This window comes from Polypterus senegalus, chromosome 15, assembly GCF_016835505.1.
Source record: "Polypterus senegalus isolate Bchr_013 chromosome 15, ASM1683550v1, whole genome shotgun sequence".
Taxonomy (NCBI): domain Eukaryota; kingdom Metazoa; phylum Chordata; class Cladistia; order Polypteriformes; family Polypteridae; genus Polypterus; species Polypterus senegalus.
Genome location: NC_053168.1, coordinates 179,410 through 199,752, shown reverse-complemented (window position 1 = coordinate 199,752; position 20,343 = coordinate 179,410). Strand labels below are relative to the sequence as shown.

Below are 20,343 nucleotides of genomic sequence, written 5' to 3'. Positions count from 1 at the left end.
CCCCGGCTGGGACAACTCAGGGCAAATTTCTCTCGCATTCCAGGAGGCACGGGGGGCACAGCTGGGGACACTGCTGAGGTAAAAGGGGGGAGTTCAGTGTCCCTTTGTCCCCAGTGCTGCTCCAGATTACCCCTGGGGACATAGGTGGGAGGTGCCAGGAGCACTTTGAGGACCCAGTAAATGCCATCGCCATGAGGCAGGGGACTCGGAAGAGCGGAGCTCATCAACAACAACAACAACAACAACATTTATTTCTATAGCACATTTTCATACAAACAGTAGCTCAAAGTGCTTTACATATTAAAGAATAGAAAAATGAAAGACATAATTATAAAAAATAAATCAACATTAACATCGAATAAGAGTAAGGTTCAATGGCCAGGGGACAGAAAAAAAAAAACTCCAGACGGCTGGAGAAAAATAAAAAAAAAAAAAAAAAAAAATAAAAAAAAATCAAGGTGGCAGCGGGCACTGCCATTTATTTGCTGAGGCACAAAGCAGAAAGGTGCCCCTTCAACATCAGACCTGTGCCTCAAAGCGCGGGCACACCTCTAGTGGATCACAGGCGGGCAGCGTTGTAGGTCGTCAGCCCCCGACATGATACTCCCACTACGGTGCCGTTTACGTGTCACCTGAGGTGCTCCGCTGCTTGGGGTGCAGTGAGATTTTATTGTCACATCTCGTCTGCCCGTCACTCAGTGATGTGACAAGCCAGTGGCTGCCAGTCTCAGTGCTTTTCTCTGCACACCGCCATGGCACCGCCAGGCGGTCTCTAAATGTCACTCGCACTCTTGCCCGTCATTTCATAATCAGGCCGTTATCGGTTCACGTCTCTGGAGCGACTCGAGGCACTTTATGTTGGCGGGATGGTGCTACGCCACCTCACCAGTCCAGCTCTGCGCCAGCTGAGCAACAGGAACCACGATCCTGCAACACACACCGGGCATGAGGCAGCGACAGCCTTGGCACTCACAGACCTCGGCTTGCCAACGTCAGCTCAGCCTCCCCCACCAGTGCCAGATGACCCCACAGCACGTGGCGTTTCCAGACTGCACCCTTGATCTGTGGCCACTTGTCACCCAGTGATGCCGGTGCCCAGGATGCCCTAACCCTGTCAAGTGGCTCATGGAGGGCATTGCAAAAATCAAAGGGGCCAGTGCCCATGGGGACCAAATCAGGACCCTCGGTTTGCCTCTCGTGACATGGAATCACATGACTAGGGGAGCCACTCAAAGGACACAAGGCGCTCGGGGGGGGGAATGGCTGGCATCGGCAGCCCACACACCAGCGCCCTTGGCAGCCACGCCACACACTTCCTTAGCAGACGCTGGGCATCCCATCGTCACGGCCAGCTGACCGGGGTCACGTGACGTGGGCCCACTGTCCACCCGCGATGGCCTCGCTCTGCCTCTTCGTTTCGGGCCTCTGAGAATTTAAAGAGCAGGCAGCGCGGCCCCCGTGGGCCCCCCTTTAAAAGCCCAGGATCGATTTGGAGTCGCGCGTCTTCAGCTCGCCTCCGCTCTCCTTACTTGCCTTCTCGGAATTCCCTCGTAGAATTCCCAGTGCATTTGTACAAATCACAGCCGAGGCCCACGCCGGCCAGTCACTTAGAGGGACGAGAGGGACGAGCGAGCGAGCGAGAGAGAGAGAGAGCGGACCGCAGCCTTCGGCCCCCGACGCCCCGCCGTCACTTGGCTTTTCACGGACCGCTGCTCCTTCTCCCCAAACCCACCGGCGGCCCCCCATTTCACTTGTCGGCCGCCTCCTTCCCTTTGTTTCTGCTCAAGTCTGAGGGGGGGCTCGTCGTTTAGAAGGAAAGGAGCTATAAAAACAAAAGAAAGAAAGAAAGAAAGAAAGAAAGAAAGAATACAAGCAGCAAAGGCCAGACTCGGGACAGCACCATCTACACACAGACCACCTGTGCAGCCCCTCCAAATGACCAGTCAAACCGAGGGGCCTTGACCTCCATAATGGGCCTCCTGAGGACCCTTAGACGTGAATCTGTGACAAGTGCCATGAGCCCGGGAAAGGCGCTATATAAATGAAATGTATTATTACTACAAGGGGAGAGGAGAGGAGAGGAGAGGGGACACATCCACGTTTAGGAGTGTTGACCGGTGGAGGCGGGTGACCCGCGGTCCAGCAGCTTTACCAACTGTCTCAGGGGGTCCAGCCGACTGCCCCTCAGGTTTTTTGGGTCATCAGGTGCTGAACAGCCTGCACCGTAGCCGACCACAATGAAATGTGGGCATGGTGGTCTCTAAATCCCGGTGGTCCTGACTGCACATGCCACTGACCTTTGGTCTAATCATCTCTTTGCGAGGTCAAGGCACTATATAACACGAACTGCGGCGCCGCTGCTCTCCCCCGCCGGCCTGCACCTCTTTGACTCGCCTCCACTGTAAGAGCGCCATCGCCCGGCGAGTTCGAGAGCAGCGCCGCTGAGTCTGTCTGTCCGCCCGCTCGCTCGCTCGCTCGCTCGCTCCTCCCTCGTGCACGCGCCTTTGTCGCACACCGCGGCTCAAGTGGCCGTGCAGGTGCGCGCTGTGCGGGGTCTGCGGGTGAATGAAAGTGCACTGGACCACCGAGACGCACGGCGACGCCAGGTACTGGAGATCCACCAGTTTCGGGTCTCCACGGCCGGATGTGGCAGCACCTGAAAGAACCCAGCACGCGGACCCCGGGGGGTCTCCCCTCTTAACACCCCTCGTTCCATATAGCGCCTTCAGTTTCTGGGCCCAGGTCGCCATTGGTCATTGCCGGCGGTTCAGACGGCCACTTAAACTGGACAGCAATCCGCTTGCCGTCTGTTAGCAGCAGGGGGCGCTCGTGCGCTTTTGGCTCGAGGAGGGTCCCGCAAGAAGAAGAAGAAGGGAAAAAAAAAAAAAAAGTTGCAAAGTGCGAAAAGTTTTTCAAAAAGCTTCTGGTTCTGATCTTCTCATAATGGGAGGAGGCTCCGGCGCCCCCGGGGTTTAAGATGCTGCTGGCCTGGCGCGCCGCCATCGTCCGAGCCGACCTGTCAAGCAGAGCACGTCGGTGGTAAGTCACTCGTGCGCCCGTCCGGTAACGTGGACGGACAGGAAGACGCTATCAGTCAGACCGTTATTCGGCAATCGGCTGCTGTCATGTATTCGGTGCCACGAGCGCCCGCGTTATACGCCGCTAGGTTGGCAAATGGCAGCCTAATGGCCGCCTTGTGCTCCGTCCAGTTTGCCAGCCCGCGGCGGCTTCTTCTTCTTTTCTGGGATTCGCGGCCCCGCTTTTAATTCTTCTTTTCGTTTTCTTATCGCCTTGGACGGGGAGTCCCGTCAGAAGCAGAAGCGCAGCTGTCCGCGTTTACTCGATTTCGTTGAAAAATAATTAGCGGCTTAGTGAAACAATTGGCGTTCGCGTTCACACACTTCGAGGGGGTTACTGCGACATGTCGGTCGGAGCGCACCGCGCCCTGCCCTGCCTCGGCACCTTTTCACGGTTACACGGATGCTCTCAGCGGGCCTTTTAATCCAAGCCAACGTTGCAAATTCGATTGAAATCCGTTAACGAATAAATGTGAGCGGCGCCGGCGCGAGTCCCAGTCGGTCACCGGTGCACTCATTGGCCGTGAGCTCCCCCGGGATTGGCATCGGGCTCTTATTAATGGCAGCCTGCTGTCACCGGCCGGGTCCTCCGCTCGCACGAAGCCCCCCCATAACGGCGGACCGCCGCGCTCATCTCTTTTTCTTTTCTTTTCTTTTTTTATTACAAGTGTATTTGTCTGAAAAAGACGAAAAATGACCAAAAAAAAAAAGAAAGAAAATGTCACCTGCCAAGTGAAGTCAACCTGAAGGACTGGCCGCTGAAGGGGGGCTCCGGTCACACCTGCCGCCTGATTTGAACTTGGCTCCCGTGCAGTTCTCGGTTTAATGGCCCTTTGCCTCTCCCACTAAAATGGCGACTCGCAAGTGCAGCTTTTTGATTGTTTTTTCTTTTTTAAGGCACAAAAGGACGGCGCTCTTAATCCCGCAGGACTGGGGGGGCCTCCCGACGACAAGGAGCCACCTTTGGGGAAACTGAAAGGAGCGAAGCCTGCAGGCGCGAACTTTCCGCTGGCGACGTCGCCCGCCTTACTGGAAGCCCACACAGAGCGGGGCAGCTCGGCGAGCCCGCGGCTCCCAAATCTCGCCTGATTTACGGGAAACGAACCTCCAGCCCCGCCGGGCCGTTAATTCGTTTTCCGTTTCGGCGTGGCCTGTGAATTCGGAGCGGCGCGGCGCGGTGCCCTGTTGTTCCACGCAGTGCGAGTGTGTGATTTGGGCTTGAAAGAGAAAAGCAACAGCAAGCGTGTTCACTAATGGACCGTAAGAGCCCCCCGAAGTCCTCGGCTCGCCTGACTAAGTTGCACGTGGCTCCGTAAAGACCCCATAACTGTCTGCTAATGAGAAATCAGTTAGCTGTTAATGTGCTGAAGTGAAGCAGGAAGAATCAACAACAAGGGCCCACCTTCAAAGACCCCCCACCCGCTTAAAAGTGGCTGAAGTGGACCTGCGTGTGACAGACCCCACCCGCGCGCGCAAACCGCTGGCACACTCCACACAGTCGCGACACGCGCACCACCGGGGCGTACTTACCACCTTTTGGCGAAGCCCCCCCACTTTAACGAAGTGGTTTGGAGGTGCCCTCCGTTTTGTTATGTGTGGTTTTTTTTTTTTGTTGTTTTTTTTTTCTTTATTGTTTGACGTTTATTATACAAACAGCATGTGAAGGTGGGAAAAAAAAAGTGCTTTTGGTGCCAGTGCCAAAGTGAAACGCGTTGCCTATCCTTTACGGCTCACTTTGCCAAGTATTTTCTCGTATGTTGGAGGGCGAGGGGGCGTCTCCAGCGGCACGTTAATTAGAGCTTGTCTAATTAAATTAACGTCACTCAAGTCTGCCGGCGCGCACTGACTGGCCAGGGCGCAGTCCCGTGCCGGTGCCCAGGCCCCGCCTCCTGCGAGCCTGCCACACTCTGAGGTGTGAAGAAGACGATCGTATATAAGTGGCCCGGGCCCATTGGATCATGTAGAGAGTCTGAATCGCCTTGTGAAGAGCGTCGGGCCCAAAGACCCCCCGGCCGGGAGCGCCTCTTCCTTTACATGCCTCATTCGTTCGCTCGTTCGTTTGGCGCGTGCCCGCCCGCCCTGCTTGCCCACCTTGTTCATTTTGCTTCTCCGTTTGTGACATTATTTTTTGTATTTATTTATTTTTTTTTGGAAGGATGCAGTTAGGAGAAGCGCTTCTTCCCAACACCGCCATCAGTTTACCCAAGACTTTCTACAACTTGTCGGCCTCTGAGAATAACAGCCCGGGCTCGACAACCCTCGACTTCCACGACATCGAGCGGGCAGAGTCGGAGCAAGAAAGCGGCCAGAAAAAGTTCATGGGCAGCAACATGTTGAGCGAGGCGGACGGCGAGAATTTCTCCGGAGCCAAGTCTGGCGCAGATGGACGCAAAGGCTCCCCGGCCGTGGCGGAGGAAGAGCTGGCGGGCAGCAACCGCTACAACCTGGACGGCCTGGTCTCGGAGCGCTACTTCCTCTCGCCCTCCGCCCAGCAGACCCCCGAGGTGGGCGGCCCCTGCTCCCTGTACCCCTACGCCGGGCAGCCGGCCTCGGTGTACCCGGGCTCGAACGGCACGCGCTACCCGGCCTCCCTGCACTATGGATCTATGCTGCCGCCGGCCGGCTTCTCCTCGGCCGTGTGCGCGGGAAGGAACCAGTTCGGCTCGGGCTACCAGTTTGGCCAGGGCCCGGGGTCGCTGTACCCCTCGTACGTGGGCTCGGGGTCCACCATCGGCTCGCTGTCGCTGGCGGGGGCCGGCACGGGAGTGCGGGCGCAGGTCTACTTGTGTAACCGGCCCTTGTGGCTCAAGTTCCACCGGCACCAGACGGAGATGATCATCACCAAGCAGGGCAGGTAAGGAGCCGCTCGGCACCCCTTCACATGCTATGCGGGGGGGTGTATATAATATATAATATGTGTATTTTTTTATTTTATTTTCGTTTATATATTACAATCCGGTATTGAGTTTTGTTTTTTTAAGCTTCCATTTGCCAGCGTTTTCTTTTAAGGATCATTTCTGTTTTATTTATGAATGCTGCTGTCGCGATTTCACGTTGAATGGCGTTGACTTTCAGACTTGAACCGATTGATCTGCTCTGCTAGGAGACTCGACTCGACCTCTCGGTAGTTTTCACATTTTGGTCACTTCACACTGTCGCTCATAACACCTTTGATTTATTTTGCGCTTTCTTTCTTTTTGGGAGACGCGCGCGCGCCCAGTAAAAGTGGAAACGAACGGCTAAATAAACGAATGTCGCCGTGAAGAATCCACACCGGCGAGTTGAGCCGCAGTCCACATTCGCGTTACGCACTCGGCAAGTGACAGGCGCCATCAAAGCCTTCAGTCGGGGGGCAACTTCTTCGTTTTCAAAATTCGCCCCCCTTTTTAAATGGACAGCCGGGTCTTGATAGATGGATGGACGGACGGACGGATGACCCGACAGACGCCTTTCGAAACAACGAAATTCTGGCGCATCTCCCGGGGCGGCTGTTGAAGATCGCGCCAAAGACCGAAAACCAATTCCATAATTTTAAAACCAATCTATAGAATATAAAAGTCAGCATCGGGTGAATTATATTTATTAATTTATAATTTTTGATTCCCCCAATTCGTTTCAAGTTCGCCCAGAGGTCGCCAAGCACTTTGGTGCACGAGAACGGAGCGCCTATGACAGGGATGTCGCGCTTTCGTGCCTTTTGCTTGTCGCGCTGCTTGGCCTTTTCGTGTCGTTTTTTTTGTGTTTTTCTTCAAGCCCCCCTGCCCTGCCCTGCCCTGACGGCTCTCTGTCTTTGCCCCCTTAGGCGAATGTTCCCGTTCCTGAGTTTTAACATCACCGGCCTGAACCTCACAGCCCACTACAACGTTTTTGTTGAAATTGTGCTGGCAGACCCCAACCACTGGCGCTTCCAGGGAGGCAAATGGGTGACGTGCGGCAAGGCGGACAACAACATGCAAGGTAGGCGACGCGGGCTGGGCGGCTTTGGGAGACCTGGGCTGCTCTTCTTTATCTGTTTGGTGTGTCGGCCCTACGGGTTTCTCTCTCCGTCCCGCTTTTAAATGGCCGCTAATGACAGGGCTGTCACATGCAGGTAACAAGATGTACGTCCACCCGGAGTCCCCAAACACCGGAGCCCACTGGATGAGGCAGGAGATCTCCTTCGGCAAGCTGAAGCTGACCAACAACAAAGGGGCCAACAACAATAGCACTCAGGTAAGCCCACCATGGACAGCGCCCACCGACCTCCTCTTGGGGGTCTTTGTGTGGTTTTTATTTTTTGAAATGGAGTTTCAGTTTCCTTCAGACTGAGTGAGTTTGATCAGCACGGCCCGTTGTCCTCCATGTCCCAGTGCTCTCCTGTGTGGCTGATGGGGGGGGCAGCAGCCATTCCCAGACCAGGCCCACCCTCGTACAGGCCTGCACTTCAGATGGCACAAAGGCCCACCTCGTCTTCTGCCTCCTTTCTTTTAGATGATCGTCCTGCAGTCTCTTCACAAATACCAGCCACGGCTCCACATCGTGGAGGTCACCGAAGAAGGTGTGGAGGACATCAGCAACGAGTCCAAAACGCAGACCTTCACCTTCCCCGAGACGCAGTTCATTGCTGTCACGGCCTACCAGAACACCGACGTGAGTGGTGGTTGTCGTCGCCTTCTTTGTTTTGCCCCCTCGGGCGGTGCCCGCCCGGGTCCCTCTCTCGACACCTTCTCCTTCTAAGGTCCTTTTTTTTTGTCCCCAGATCACCCAGCTGAAGATCGACCACAACCCCTTTGCCAAAGGATTCCGTGACAATTATGATTCGTAAGTTGGGGTGGGCGACGATGGGCTCGGCCCCTCGCCTGGTGGGCTCCTCCTTCACTTTCCCTGTTGCTCCATTTTTTGCAGGATGTACACGGCCCCCGAGAACGACCGGCTGACGCCGTCCCCGACGGACTCCCCTCGCTCTCATCAGATTGTGCCCGGTGCCCGCTACGCCGTGCAGCCCTTCTTTCAAGAGCAGTTTGTCAACAACCTCCCGCCGGCCCGCTTTTACGGAGGCGAACGGACCGTGCCACAGACTAACGGCATCCTCTCCCCGCAGAACGAGGATGCCAACGCGCCTTCGGCCCAGAGGTGGTTTGTCACCCCCGTCCAACAGAGCGGCTCCAACAAGCTGGACCTAACCTACGAGACGGACTACTCGGCCAGCTCCCTCTTGCCCTACGGCATCAAGTCCCTGCCCCTGCAGCCCTCCCACGCCCTCGGCTACTACCCGGACTCTGCCTTCGCCTCCATGGCGGCTGGCTGGGGCACGAGGGCACTTACCAGCGCAAGATCGCCACGGGCCTTCCGTGGTCCCCCCGGCCCAGCCCCACCGGCTTCCCGGAAGACCACCTGTCCGCTAAAGACAAACTGAGGGAGGAGAGCTCGTCGTGGATCGAGGCGGCCCCCGTCAAGCCCCTGGACTCTGCCGACTCGGCCTCGTACCCTGGCGTCTGCAAGCGGCGACGGATCTCGCCGAGCAGCTCGAGCACCGAGAACTCGCCGACCATCAAGTGCGAGGACATTAGCTCTGACGAGTACGGCAAGGAGAATTCAAAAGCCATGGGCTACTACGCCTTCTACGCCAGCCCCTGACCTGACCGACCCCAAACGGGGGGCTCGAATGTGCGGAGAACTTCGCTCAGGTGTTTCATTGTAGTGCCAAATATTCTTTCGGTCCTCCTTTCTTTCTTTCTTCCTTTTTTCTTTCTTGACATTTTTTGCTTCCGTTTTCTTTGCCCCTTGAGATGTGCTGTATGTGATTTCCATGATGAAGGTGCCAAAGCTTTTAATTGCTTCAGACAGCAGCTGTGCCCGTGCCCGGCCCTGATGTGATGCCCAAGAGTATTTTTAGGAACTTTTTTTTAATTTTTTTCATTTGAAAGCATGACCGTTTCTTACTGTTTCTGTTAATTTATTGAAGTCTCTCTCTCTCTCTCTCTCTAATGTACAGTTTGGACGTAAATGTGCACCGTAGCGTGGGGTTCATCATCATCTTTGTACAAAATGTCTTTCTCTCCGTGCTGTGTGGCTGAGGATGAAGAATAAAACCCAAAACTCCCCGGGCAGCCTGCGGCTTTTATTACGGCCCTCCAGTGGCCTACATGGGGCGAGGGTGGCACCCCCTCCTGAAGGTGCTGTTGTCTTGGCGCCAGTCGCTCCGCTTCTGGCTGGTAGAGGTTGGCACTGGGCACTCGCGGGTTTCGGTCGCGCACTTTATTTTTATTTTTTTTTCGCCGTTCCTCCTCGTCGCGGGTCTCCCCCAAACCGCGCCTGCCGTTGACCCCCGTAATGGCCGCCTCTCGTTTTTCATTTTCGCCTCTTCAAACGCCGGGCCTGCCGGGCCTCCCGCTCCTCTCAAAACGAAACCTCTGCCCCCACAAAACGATCTTTTTCAAAAAGCTGTGATTCGAGTTCCCCTTCCATTTTCTACAAATGTGCGCTTTTCCAAGAAATCGAAGTTGGCGGCGCCGCTCGGGGGGTGCGGTTCGTTTAGGGGCCCCGTCGCTTACTGTCGTCGGGCTGTGTTTTTTTTTCCTCTCTCAAAAGCCACTGGTGGGCTTGTCTTGTTCTAGAAAAATCGACGAGCCCCCCACAAATCGAGCCGACAGTAAATAAGCCGAAGAAGTTCAGTTGTTAATGAGGGGCTGTCGCGTTTTAACGGCCAAAGTGCTGGCCGACCTGCGCCTCTTGCTGCAAAGACAACGGGGGGCTTTAGCGAGACAAATCCACCTGAACACGGTGGGACCTCTCCGGCCGTTAGGACTCCGCTTTTAATTCTAAAATGGCTGAAGCGGCGAGAGAAATGAAAAGGAAACGAGCGGAGGAGAACAAGAACCTCACAAACGGGACGAAGGCGACATGCCGTCGTGTCGGGGGGCACTGGAGGCGACTTCGTTGGGGGTGTCTCGTGCTGCTCTTTTAATGGTGGGCTTTGTGTTTTTAATGACTTGAGGAAGTTTTTACAAACTGTCATGAACGGCCAGGACCGAACCGTCGAAGTAAAAGTGACCTTGACCCCGGGGACTGGGCGGCGGGGGTCCTTTCACAATCCCAGCTCTGCCCCCCCGTTACGGCTGTCAATAACGATATGAGGGGTCGGTCGTGGTTTTTGGGTTTTTTTTTTTCTTTTCCTTCACGTGGACGGGAGTTTCGAGAAGCCAAACTGGGTTCGCGCTTTTCGTTTTCGAGGGTCCCGAAATGTTTTTTTTTTTTTAATTTTATTTAAATTAAAAAAAAACCCTGCGGAGTGAAACGGCGCTCATAAGAGAAGCGGGGGTTCCGAGGCCGATTTGGGGAGGGTCGTGGCTGTCCCGCCGCGGCTCCAAACGCCTCAAACCCGAAGCGGCAGCGGCAGCGGCCAGGACGGCTCGAGACTGCGAGGCGTATTTTTAGCCGAAAGTCACACCCGTGATCAGCACATAAGTGTTTGAGTCGCTCCAATTAACACCTGCTAATTAGGTTGAGTTCCTCCACTTCGGTGTCAGACGCCGAGTTTTGCATAACTGGATCTCATTAGGCGTCTCGGTAAACAGCGGCGCATGCTGAGGTGGGGGGCGCGGGGGTCCCGCTCTGTTCACCCGCCCGGGTCGGGGCCCCAGGGACTCCTTCGCACTTTTCTTCTCTCTTCGTATTTCGTGCAGACGCAGAGCCGCAGAGCGGGGCGGCCGTGATGGCGGGTCGCTGCTGCCTTACAGGGTCGCCATGGCGTTTTTGTTGTGCTTTGAAAAACTTCCTTCCAAAAAAAAAAAAAGAACCCCGACGTGTTGAGTGGATGGGGGGCTACCTTGGCGGCACTCGGCCCGTGTGCCCTTTTAAAATTGGGTGTCACTGGGGCTTCACAAGTCGGCCGAGTGGATCTGAATAACGAAATAAAAGCCTCGCTTTGAAGACCCGACCCCTTTATTTTGTAGCAGTAGTCTGGTCGTCTTTTTGGGGGGGCTTCGTCTTCATTCGCGCCCATCACACACATCCTTAAGCAGGAAAGTGAATGCAATTTACGGTCTAAAAGGAAAAAAAAAAAAAAAAGACCACCGTTAGGAAACCCGCAGAGAAATGGGGGCCGTTTGGACGAGCAGACCACGACCTCGGCGTCATCAAAGGAATACAAAGTACAAATAATTGAAGCAAATGCCACGAGACCCTCTGGGGGGGACTGCGCGACACAGCGACGCTCCATTCGTTCTGAGCCCCTTGACTGCCGGTAATTTCAAACGAAACGAAAGAAAGGCCTTCGCTGGGGTGGTCGTCCTGGTAATCGCCACCATCCCGGCACTCGCCCACCCTCACCCCGTTAACGGGTGCGGAGCTTAAAACACGAAACCAAGCTGGCGAGCCCCGCTGCCTCCTCATTATTGGGAGCTACAAAAAGACAAACGCATTAAAAACCAACCACCAGCCGCTAAATGGGCACATGCGGGCGCCATTCCCGTCAGCGGGCTCCTCTTTTGGGCCGTTTTTCGTTTCTTTTGGTCGTTCATTTGATGTCATTTCATGAATGGGATGCCCTTTTACCAAGCGGTTTGACAGCTCGCACAAGTGGCGCTCCTCACTTGGCTTCCCAGGCCTTGACTTGCCACCCCACTGGTGCCCTTGGTGTTTCTGTCATGTTGGTTGCAGTTGTTCATACTTATGGTTGTCACCTAAACGAACTGTCACATGTGAGAAAGTCGCCTGTGCCCGCGCGCCTCCCCCTCGTCGTTCACTTCTGGCCTCTGCTGAGGTGGTGGACCAGCCCCTCGACCACCTGGCCTGTCCCGTTCAGACCAAGCCGCTGCCTGCGCCTGCGCTAACGGACGTTTTCGGACCTTCCCGTCTGTCTGTCTGTCTTTCTCCTTGTAAAACTACGAAGACGAGCCAAGTTTGTATGTTCCAGGGGGCTTCGCCGCTCCCCCATGGTCCGAGTGTGTCGTCCATCCCGTCCGCGGTCTTTGGCCCGCGTGCCTCCCAAACGAATAAGCGCCGGGGCCACTTGTGACTTTTCGCTTTCATGTCAAAATGGATTCTAATTTTAGTTTTCAGTACACGAAACGTGAATTCGTTTTGATGGCTCCGTCAGTTCAGCAGCAGCCCGTTTTTACGGTGAAAACTGCGCGCGGAAGGAATTTTACAACAAAGTCACCGCGAGGCGCTTCTGGGTGGCTGTCGGTCCGTCACAATAAAAGCGCAAACGAATAATGGAGCCCACCATCGTCATCGTCATCAAAATGATCATTTAATAATAAAACGGGGCAGCGCCAACAAGAATAATTAAAAATAAAACACCTGGCCAGTGCGCCGCAGCGAAATAATAAAAATGAGAATCGCGAGAATAATTAAAAATCAAACGGCTGGCCAGTCCGTCGTTAATTGGTGGTGTTTCGTTCTGATGGACCAGTAAGGTGTGGGGTTTGTTATTATTGTTGTTATTATTATAATTATTATTGTTGTGTTTATCGAATTATTTTATTTTTATTCTTTCGCTGCTGTGATGCCCTTGTCTTGTGTGATTTTTTTTTTTTTTTTATATATATATTTAATGCCCGGTCCGTTCCGTAATGAGCGCATCAAGCGGTGCCGCCCTGGCCACGTTGGTGGTTCTTCTTCTTCTTCTTCCTGCAGTTCTTAATTCTAACAACGGCCATGCTGGCCCCCCGCGGTCGTTCTCCTGCGCCGCTCCGTCATTGCTGCTCTCCATGTCCTCGTTGTCCTGCTCATCAAGGTGTTCATTTCGATGGAGTTCGTTGTCGCTATTGTTGGAGTTGTTTTGGGTTTTTTTTGTAGCCGTTGTTTTTTTTTTGTGGTTTGCTCTTCTTCTTTTCCTCTTCTTCGACGTTTTCCTGTGTCTTTACTTCGCTTGAACTGCCCACTGAAGTGGCGCTCCGGAGACCCCCTCAGCCGTGTGCGCGTAGCTGGTCGCTGATGGCCGCGGACTGACCCCATACCGGACTTACCGTTTTCTCACACGTGCACGCGCCTGCGGCCGCACCTCCGCCTAAGCGACAGGCCGCCACGTGGTTACTTGTTGGGGACGGTCACCTCCAACGAGATACGGCGACCAATTCTCACTTCGCTTGGCCTTCTCCGTCCAACGGGCCGAGAGAGGAGCAGAAGGCGGGCGGCTGGTGGGCCTTCCTAGAATCGACCCCTACCTCGAGCAGGCGACACTTAATGAGGAACAAAAGAGCGGCTAAATAAGAAGAGGGGACAAAAGTAAATTGTCTTACTTCGCATTTCATCAGAGCCCAGGCAGGTGTGGCACTTGCTCAGGGTCGCACAGTGCGACCCTCCATTTAAACAAACAAACGGCCTTCTGCTTTTCCGCAGACGCTCTTGTGTTTAAGGGGGCTGCGCTCGTTTCTAAATTGTCCTTCTTTCCTGTAGCACGGAGAGGGGAACACAAGGAGAAGCCCCCCACTCGAGTGTCCGTCTGAATATGTTGCAGAGTTTTATTTTATCATTTTAAATGATTAAGGACCACGCAACCCATTTTGGTTTTTGTGACGATTTTCCGTAAATACCAGACAGTAAGTAGGGATGACGCCTGTCACACTGGCAGGCCACTTGTCACCATGATCGTCACCACTCGTCATCCTCTCCTGGCCCTCCTTTCCTGTCCACTCGTTTTGAGTCACGTCCATTTCGGTTGTGTCCCCCCAGCAGTAGTGGCAGGTCAAATGAAGGTAATACACCCCCGCCTTACTATATGGCGCCCTCCCGGCCCCTCCACACGCACGTCCAGCTTCTCCTTTCCTGCCTTGGCTCCCCACACGCCTAACCAGCTCGCCACTTCCTTTAAATTCGGATTATTTATACGTGATAGAGCGCAGCGGCCAAAGGATCCCCATTTGTAACCTCAGGCTTGGCCTTCTGCGGCCGTGACACGTTTGGGACCCAACTTCTATCAGGTGGCCCTACTAGGCTTCTCCCTGCCGTCTCCCATAAATGACATTCGTGCGCAGGTCAAAAAAAAGCAGCGAGGAAGTGAAGTGACCGTCGCCTCTGCCACCTTGTGCTCTCGCGGCCTCGGCAGGTGCCACGCTAGACGCGCAGGCTTGTCACACAACACAAGGCCGCCAATGCGTTCAGCCAAACTGGCACATCACAAATAATTGTTTACGGCTTCCAAAAATGTGCAAAAGCCGCCCGTCAACGGGCCGTCAAAGCTGTCGAGCCGCCGTGCGGAGGCGCGAACTCGCAGGCGGGGACGCGCAGGCGGCGTTCGTGGGGCTCTGGCGCCCTCTGGCGGCTGCTCGGCGAACTGCAGTCCGTGCTGTGACAGTCGTATCGCATCGAGTGACAGAGTGACAGAGTAACAGAGACTGGGACGGCGGCTGCTTACCAAATTAAGAAATACCCGGGGGGTGTGTGTATTGGGCATTGGCTGGCAAAGTCCAAGAAAAGGGGAATGGGGGGGTCAAGCCTGGAGAAACGACCCTCTGGAGCTGGATCTGGATAAAAAAAAAAGCTAGAGAGCAGTAGCCAGGTGTGCCCAGCTGGCAGGAGGAGATGGGTGAAAGGTCACCTACAGGACCCTGGACCCTGGGCCGGAGCCATCAGCGGCCATCTGCTCCCTGTAATCTGATTGGCTGGAAGGTAACACAGCGAGCAAATGGGATAAAATGAACAAGCAAAAGCCAGCAGGTGTGGGGACAAGCGCAGCGTCAGGGGACACCTTCAGGGGACACTTTCAGCGGCCATTGGCTGTGGACGTCTCCTCGCAGGGAGCTCAGCCACAGACATCAGACCACCCCTGTGACAAAAACCGGACTGCACCACGAGGCTTGGGGTCTCAGAAAATAAAGGCACAGGAGCAAAAGGGACCACCAGCCAGACATGCTAGGTGTCGAACCTGAGTCTGCTCCACGGGCCAGGACGGGCCCTCATCGGGTGTGCCACCTGCTTGGAGCCTGCCCTTTTACAGGACTGTGCACCAGCTCGTTCTGGGCATATTCTGTCCCTCTGGGCATTGCTTGCCAGTTTTCTTATACCTGTGGCACCTCAGTTCTTGAACCTGCCTCCAGCATGTCCATTAGAAAAAGACCCGCCTGGTGCCCCCCGGGTCCAGGCTTTTGGAGTCCCTCTGGTGCCGTCTCACTGGTATTCTTCCTCTGGCCACTCAAGGGTTCTGCTCTCCACTTCGTGGGCACAGTGCCCTCACATTCTCTGGGGTGACCACTCGTGGCTGAGGGCATCACAAGGACAAGGTCCAGTCACTAATGGCACTGCTCTGTGACTCCGCCATGGTTGGCCTTGGGAGTTCTGGTGCCCTTGGCAGGACAGCCTTGAAGAATGCCAAGTGAAGGTGCCAGCAGCAGATGGTGTTCTAGGGTGCCCCAAGGACTGTGTCCGGGTTCGGGTTCCTCTTGCCATTTGCCTCGTCTAATCCTCAGAAGAAGCTCGTCTGCTGCCACGTGACCGAGTTAACGATAGGGTCACCTCGATCAGCTTTGATGGCCTGTCCAGGTCACAGGGGCCTCAGGTGAGCCAAATGTACTGCTGCAGTGCTGCCACTGCCCACTAGGGGTGCTAATTAGCGGCGCTGAAGCAATGAGCCCATCTCAGTCGGGTACAGCTCTGGCACCAGATGGTCAGCGTGCAGTGGAGTTTTGGAACCCCCAGAACTGCCAGCTTTTAGTACCAGGGCAGTGATGCTTGGCCAGGAGAGCCACTCACTTCATTCCCTTCAAAGCTGGCATTTTGTTTACTTTCTATTTGAACCCTGAGGTAAATTGGTATTCCAGGAGGATGGCATGCACCCAAAGGGAGCAATATGGAGGGGCACTGGCATGAGGCAGACCTAAGAATGTCACCCTGGCAGCGGTGAACACACGTTGTGGCCACCAGAGGAGGAGCTCCGGCACCTGGCATTACCAGAAGCATGGCATCCGTTGGCCAGATGAAGGCTGAACCCTATTATGTTGTGTTGAGGATGACTTGTCTTCTTTTCTGTATTGACCCCTTTACTTGACACCCACTGCATGCCCAACCTACCTGGCAAGGGCTCTCTCTTTGAGCTGCCTTTCCGGAGGTTTCTTCCATTTTTTTTTTTTTCCCTAAAATGTTTTTCCTTTGCCTTCTTAGAGAGTCAAAGCTGGGGGGCCGTCACAAAGCAGGGCCTGTTAACGCCCATTGTGGCCCCCTTGTGTGATTTTGGGCTCTACAAAAATAAATTGTAGTTTATTGATGGAGTCACTAGAGGGCACTCTAGCTTGGTGTCACTGAAGCAGACCCTAAAAGACGCTGGGTGAGGGGCCTGGTATGGGTGAGAGAGAGCCTGGAGTGGCACATCGGAGGCAAAGTGGGTAAGCCATCCCAGCAGCTAGATGGGCACTTGAACCCCCACAGGGCTGCTGTGGTGATTTCTCTTTTGGAATTGCTGCCCTCCTTGACATGGAGTTGGGCTCCCAGGTGCCTCAAGAGTGCCCCCTACTGGTGATGTATTTCACGATCCTGAGGTGCCTTCTGCTTGATTGGCCAGTGGCACTGGGTGAGTTGGGACTGGTTAGCTGCTCCTCAGGGTTCTTGGGTTTGGTATAACAGTGCCCGTCCTGAGGGCTGCCTTGCCCACTTCTCAATTACAGGTGTGCCCTTGGGCTCCACATGGGCTTTGGGAGTGGCACTTCTTACTCCTTGGCAGACCATTTCTCCTCACCCACAGCATGAGGTCAGGCCTTTCTGTTACATTGCCCTCTAAGGTGGGCACTGGGTCAGAACAGCCCCTCTTTTCCTCAGTTCTACCCCACCATCTTGTAATAGCGGGTGTCATTATGATGCCAACTGGCCTTAAATAACTAGCAAGCATCTGCTGTGCCCACATACTCCTCCTGCCATGCCAGCATGTAAGGGATGAGGCAGCCAGTGCCCATCCAGAAGGGGAGAATTTGGGTTCCTCATTGCCATTGACTCACCTACAGCATGCCTGGCTCTGAATGGTTTGAGTTGATGCCCATGTGGCTGGTCATATGTCCCTTGTTGTTTGCTGACCAGTGGTCTTTCAGGGTCTCATCTGCGGCTGTGGGCCTCCATCTACCCGATGCTGGTGCCAGTGAGCCCCTTTCAAGCTCTAATAGGCCTACTCAGGTCTTTGTCTTTTAATAAAGGGCACTTCAGCTCACGAGCCCAGTGTGCCACACAAGTGCAGTCCTGGCCAACTAAAACTGAAAGTTAAACATCACGCAGTGCCCTGAACTGGCAGAAGGGTACAAGATGTGACGGGGAGCCTGGCTGGAAAGGGGACACCACGAGGAAGAACACCACCAGGATGGCACAAGGCAGGGGCAAGTTCAGGGAGAGAGTGAGACACCCTGGTAGCGTACCTGGCTGGGTAGGGGCAAACCAGCCACTAGGAGGCAGTACACTGGGCATGGGGGCTGAGTGCCTTGAAGGGCATTAGGCAGGGGGTGAGTAGATCTCCAGACACGAGGGCACTAGCAGTATGTAGGGCCTGGCACAGGTGGCACAAGACCTGCTTAAAGAGAGGAGAGATCGTGCCCTGCATGTGGGCAAATGGAGGACCCGGGGGCCACTAGAGAGAGCTGCAGCCCCACACAAGGCTGCCCAACCAGAGCTGCTTGGCCAGGAAGAGACCCCGTGGACCCACCTCGGTGCCAGGAGGCAGAGGCCGAAGTGGTAGGTGATGGGGGGCATTTGAACCATGAGTGTGACTTTGACGCCTCCTCGTTGTGTGGCTCCAGGGGTCCGCTGCTCCGCCGTCTTCGCTCCCCTCACCGGCCTCAGAACTTCGTTTTGTTTCCTCGGCTCTCAGTCGCAAGTTGCTGAGGTTCCCCGTTTGACTCCACAGTGGGGGGTCTCGGACCACATGGTGCCAGTCAGAACCCATCATTGGCTCTCTCTCCCGTCACTTGTCTTGAAGACGTCCATCTCACCGGTCCCTGCTGGTCTCCTTTTCCACTCTGTCCTCGTCCCTCTTAGATGTCACTCTTGTGGGACAATTGCTGTCCCCTTGTCCTGTGCTGTGCACCATTTTTAGCCCCTCCAGAGAATACTGCATGAGGCCTGATGCCTGGCACCCCTGCCACCTTGGCTTTCAGTGCTCCCTCCGAAGTGGCAGTGGCCAACAGCTGCCTGGCAGAGGCGTGTGCCAGCGACCAGTGGCACTCCTACAGAATGAGTTCCAGCAGTGGCAGCCTGTAATCACCTCTTGATTCTGATTATATTGCAAGGCCACACAGTGCCCCTCGTGCCCTTACCCACTGGACCAGGTGTATAGCGCCTTATCAGTCACCGATCGAGAATGAAGTTGAGCTCCAGCAGGGGGCAGTGATTAAGTGAGTGCCAGAGGTGGAGGCAGGCGATGAGTGGGGGGCGATAGAGTGCACAAGTGACGGAGGACTGACCCGTGATATCTGGGCACAGGCGTGGGCACTCGCCCAGAATGAGAAAATCTCACCACAGCCCGACTGTAGGAATACCCTGGCTGCTCCTCTGGCCACGGTGCCAGCGCCAGGTGCGGAGGGTGACTCGATGCCACCTGTGTCTAGGCCTCTTGACTTTTACTGTAACCTTGTGACTCCTTGAAAGGCGCTATATAACATAAAGTGCTACGCCTGGCAGCTCGCATGTCACACACAATATGGGAGCAATGACCACTTAAATGTCACGTCATGTCAGGGGGCAGCTTGAGGGGCTTAAAGCGCCTTCTGTCGTCCAGCGGGTGGCGTCACACAGGGGGTCCGCCTCTCGCGGCCATTGAATCATTCAGACCCCCAACACACGTAGGGGCCACGCCGTGTGATAAAGGGCCGAATAGAGAGGACGTGAGGCTGCGCGTGCGCATGTGTGCGGGTGCGGGTGCGCGGGTGCGCGGGTGCGTGAGCGTGCGCGTGCCTGAGCGGTAAAGCAGCGCCCCCTTCTGTCGGTGGGATGAGTTTGGCTGTTTAAGGTTACTCGCCGTTTCTTTGAACTAAACTCAGTCGGCCGCAGAAGGCGCCTTTGTCACTTTGTCACATTGTCCTTATCTAAGCGTCCAGCAAAGGCAGCAGGCAAAGCGACGGAAGCAGGCGTGGACGGGACGCGAATGTCCTTTGAGCCCAAATGAAGTGACGTAACCTGAGCCAAGCGAAACGATACAAATGAATACAGCGCGACGTTTGCTCCTAAATGACACCTCAGTTTGTAACTCAAGGTGGCGTGTCACTTAAAATGTCACATCCACCGACTGGACGTTCAACCCCAGCAGCAGACGGCAGCCGACTTTCGGTTTGCACGGCGCTCGTGTAGCGGGGCGACATCTAGTGGCCGCAGGCCGTCATTGACGAGGCCGCTGAAGCGGAGGGCTGCCAAGGGGGGGCCCTGATTTGCGCCGGGCACCCCGCTGAAAGTGGAGCCAGAGGTGCCACTTGCCATCTACTTCATGTGGTACGACAGAAAGCTGCTGGAATCATCTTGTTGGCCGTTTCTAAAACTTGTGAAGTTGTGTCCCTTTGTAAAGAATGAATCGGTAGAAATTCAGGAGACCCCCGAAGACCCCAAAGAGTTCATCACTTGTAAAGGGACGCGTTCAGATGAGGGCGCCGTGTAATTACTGATCCTCAGGCCCAAAGTCGGCTCAGAAATAAATCAAACTCTCTACGTGATAAAACATCAGGGCGGTGGGCCGGTGGGCCGCTGGGCCACGCTGGGTGGAAGGATGGGGGTGACCCAGCAGTTAGGGGGCTTCAACATGCAGGTGTGGTGGACGTGCCATGATCTTCAACGGTGCCAGTCACTGGGACACAATTCCTTAAGCTGGCAGCGTGAGGCGGGGCACAGCCCTGATCGGGGGCACCACGCATTCCTCTGAACTCTGCCAGTGGGTGCCCAGCTGGTGTCGGGCGGTTCACCTGCACGTTTGTTCAGGCACCCAGCCCCAGAGCCGCCGTGGAAATCGACGTTAACTTTGGCTGCCCGGCCCTCAGGGTGGCTGAGTGCAGGTCGCCGGGGGGGCTTCGAGGACTTTTATTATTCCGGTGTTGCCTTCAAAGGCGCTATATAAGACGAGCCCACAGCGGTCAGCGGCGTCCCGTCCAGTTTGGGGTCCTGCCTGGGCGCGCCCCCTAGTGACCCCGTAACAGAAATAGCCGAGGACTAAATGAGTCGGTGATCCGTTCGGTGCGCCTCCCAAATGCCATCGTCACTTTCATAAACGCATCGTTAACACATTTTTGTTTTTCTCCTTTTTTGCATAAATTAAATTATTTCATTCTAATTAATTAGAATCAGGAAAAGGAAACTGTGGGCAGCACGCGACGAGTCGCTAAGAATA

At 55.0% G+C, this 20,343-nt stretch overlaps 1 protein-coding gene across 1 annotated transcript; it reads left to right on the top strand.

Moving 5' to 3' along the window:
- Positions 1–4,785: 4,785 nt before the first annotated feature.
- LOC120515856 (eomesodermin-like) lies at positions 4,786–9,160 on the top strand. Its single transcript, XM_039737190.1, is given in 7 exon segments — positions 4,786–5,931; positions 6,880–7,034; positions 7,168–7,289; positions 7,548–7,706; positions 7,816–7,877; positions 7,962–8,365; positions 8,368–9,160. Coding segments are annotated over 7 exon segments (1,926 nt in total). The 5' UTR covers positions 4,786–5,233; the 3' UTR covers positions 8,694–9,160.
- The last annotated feature ends 11,183 nt before the right edge of the window (positions 9,161–20,343 follow it).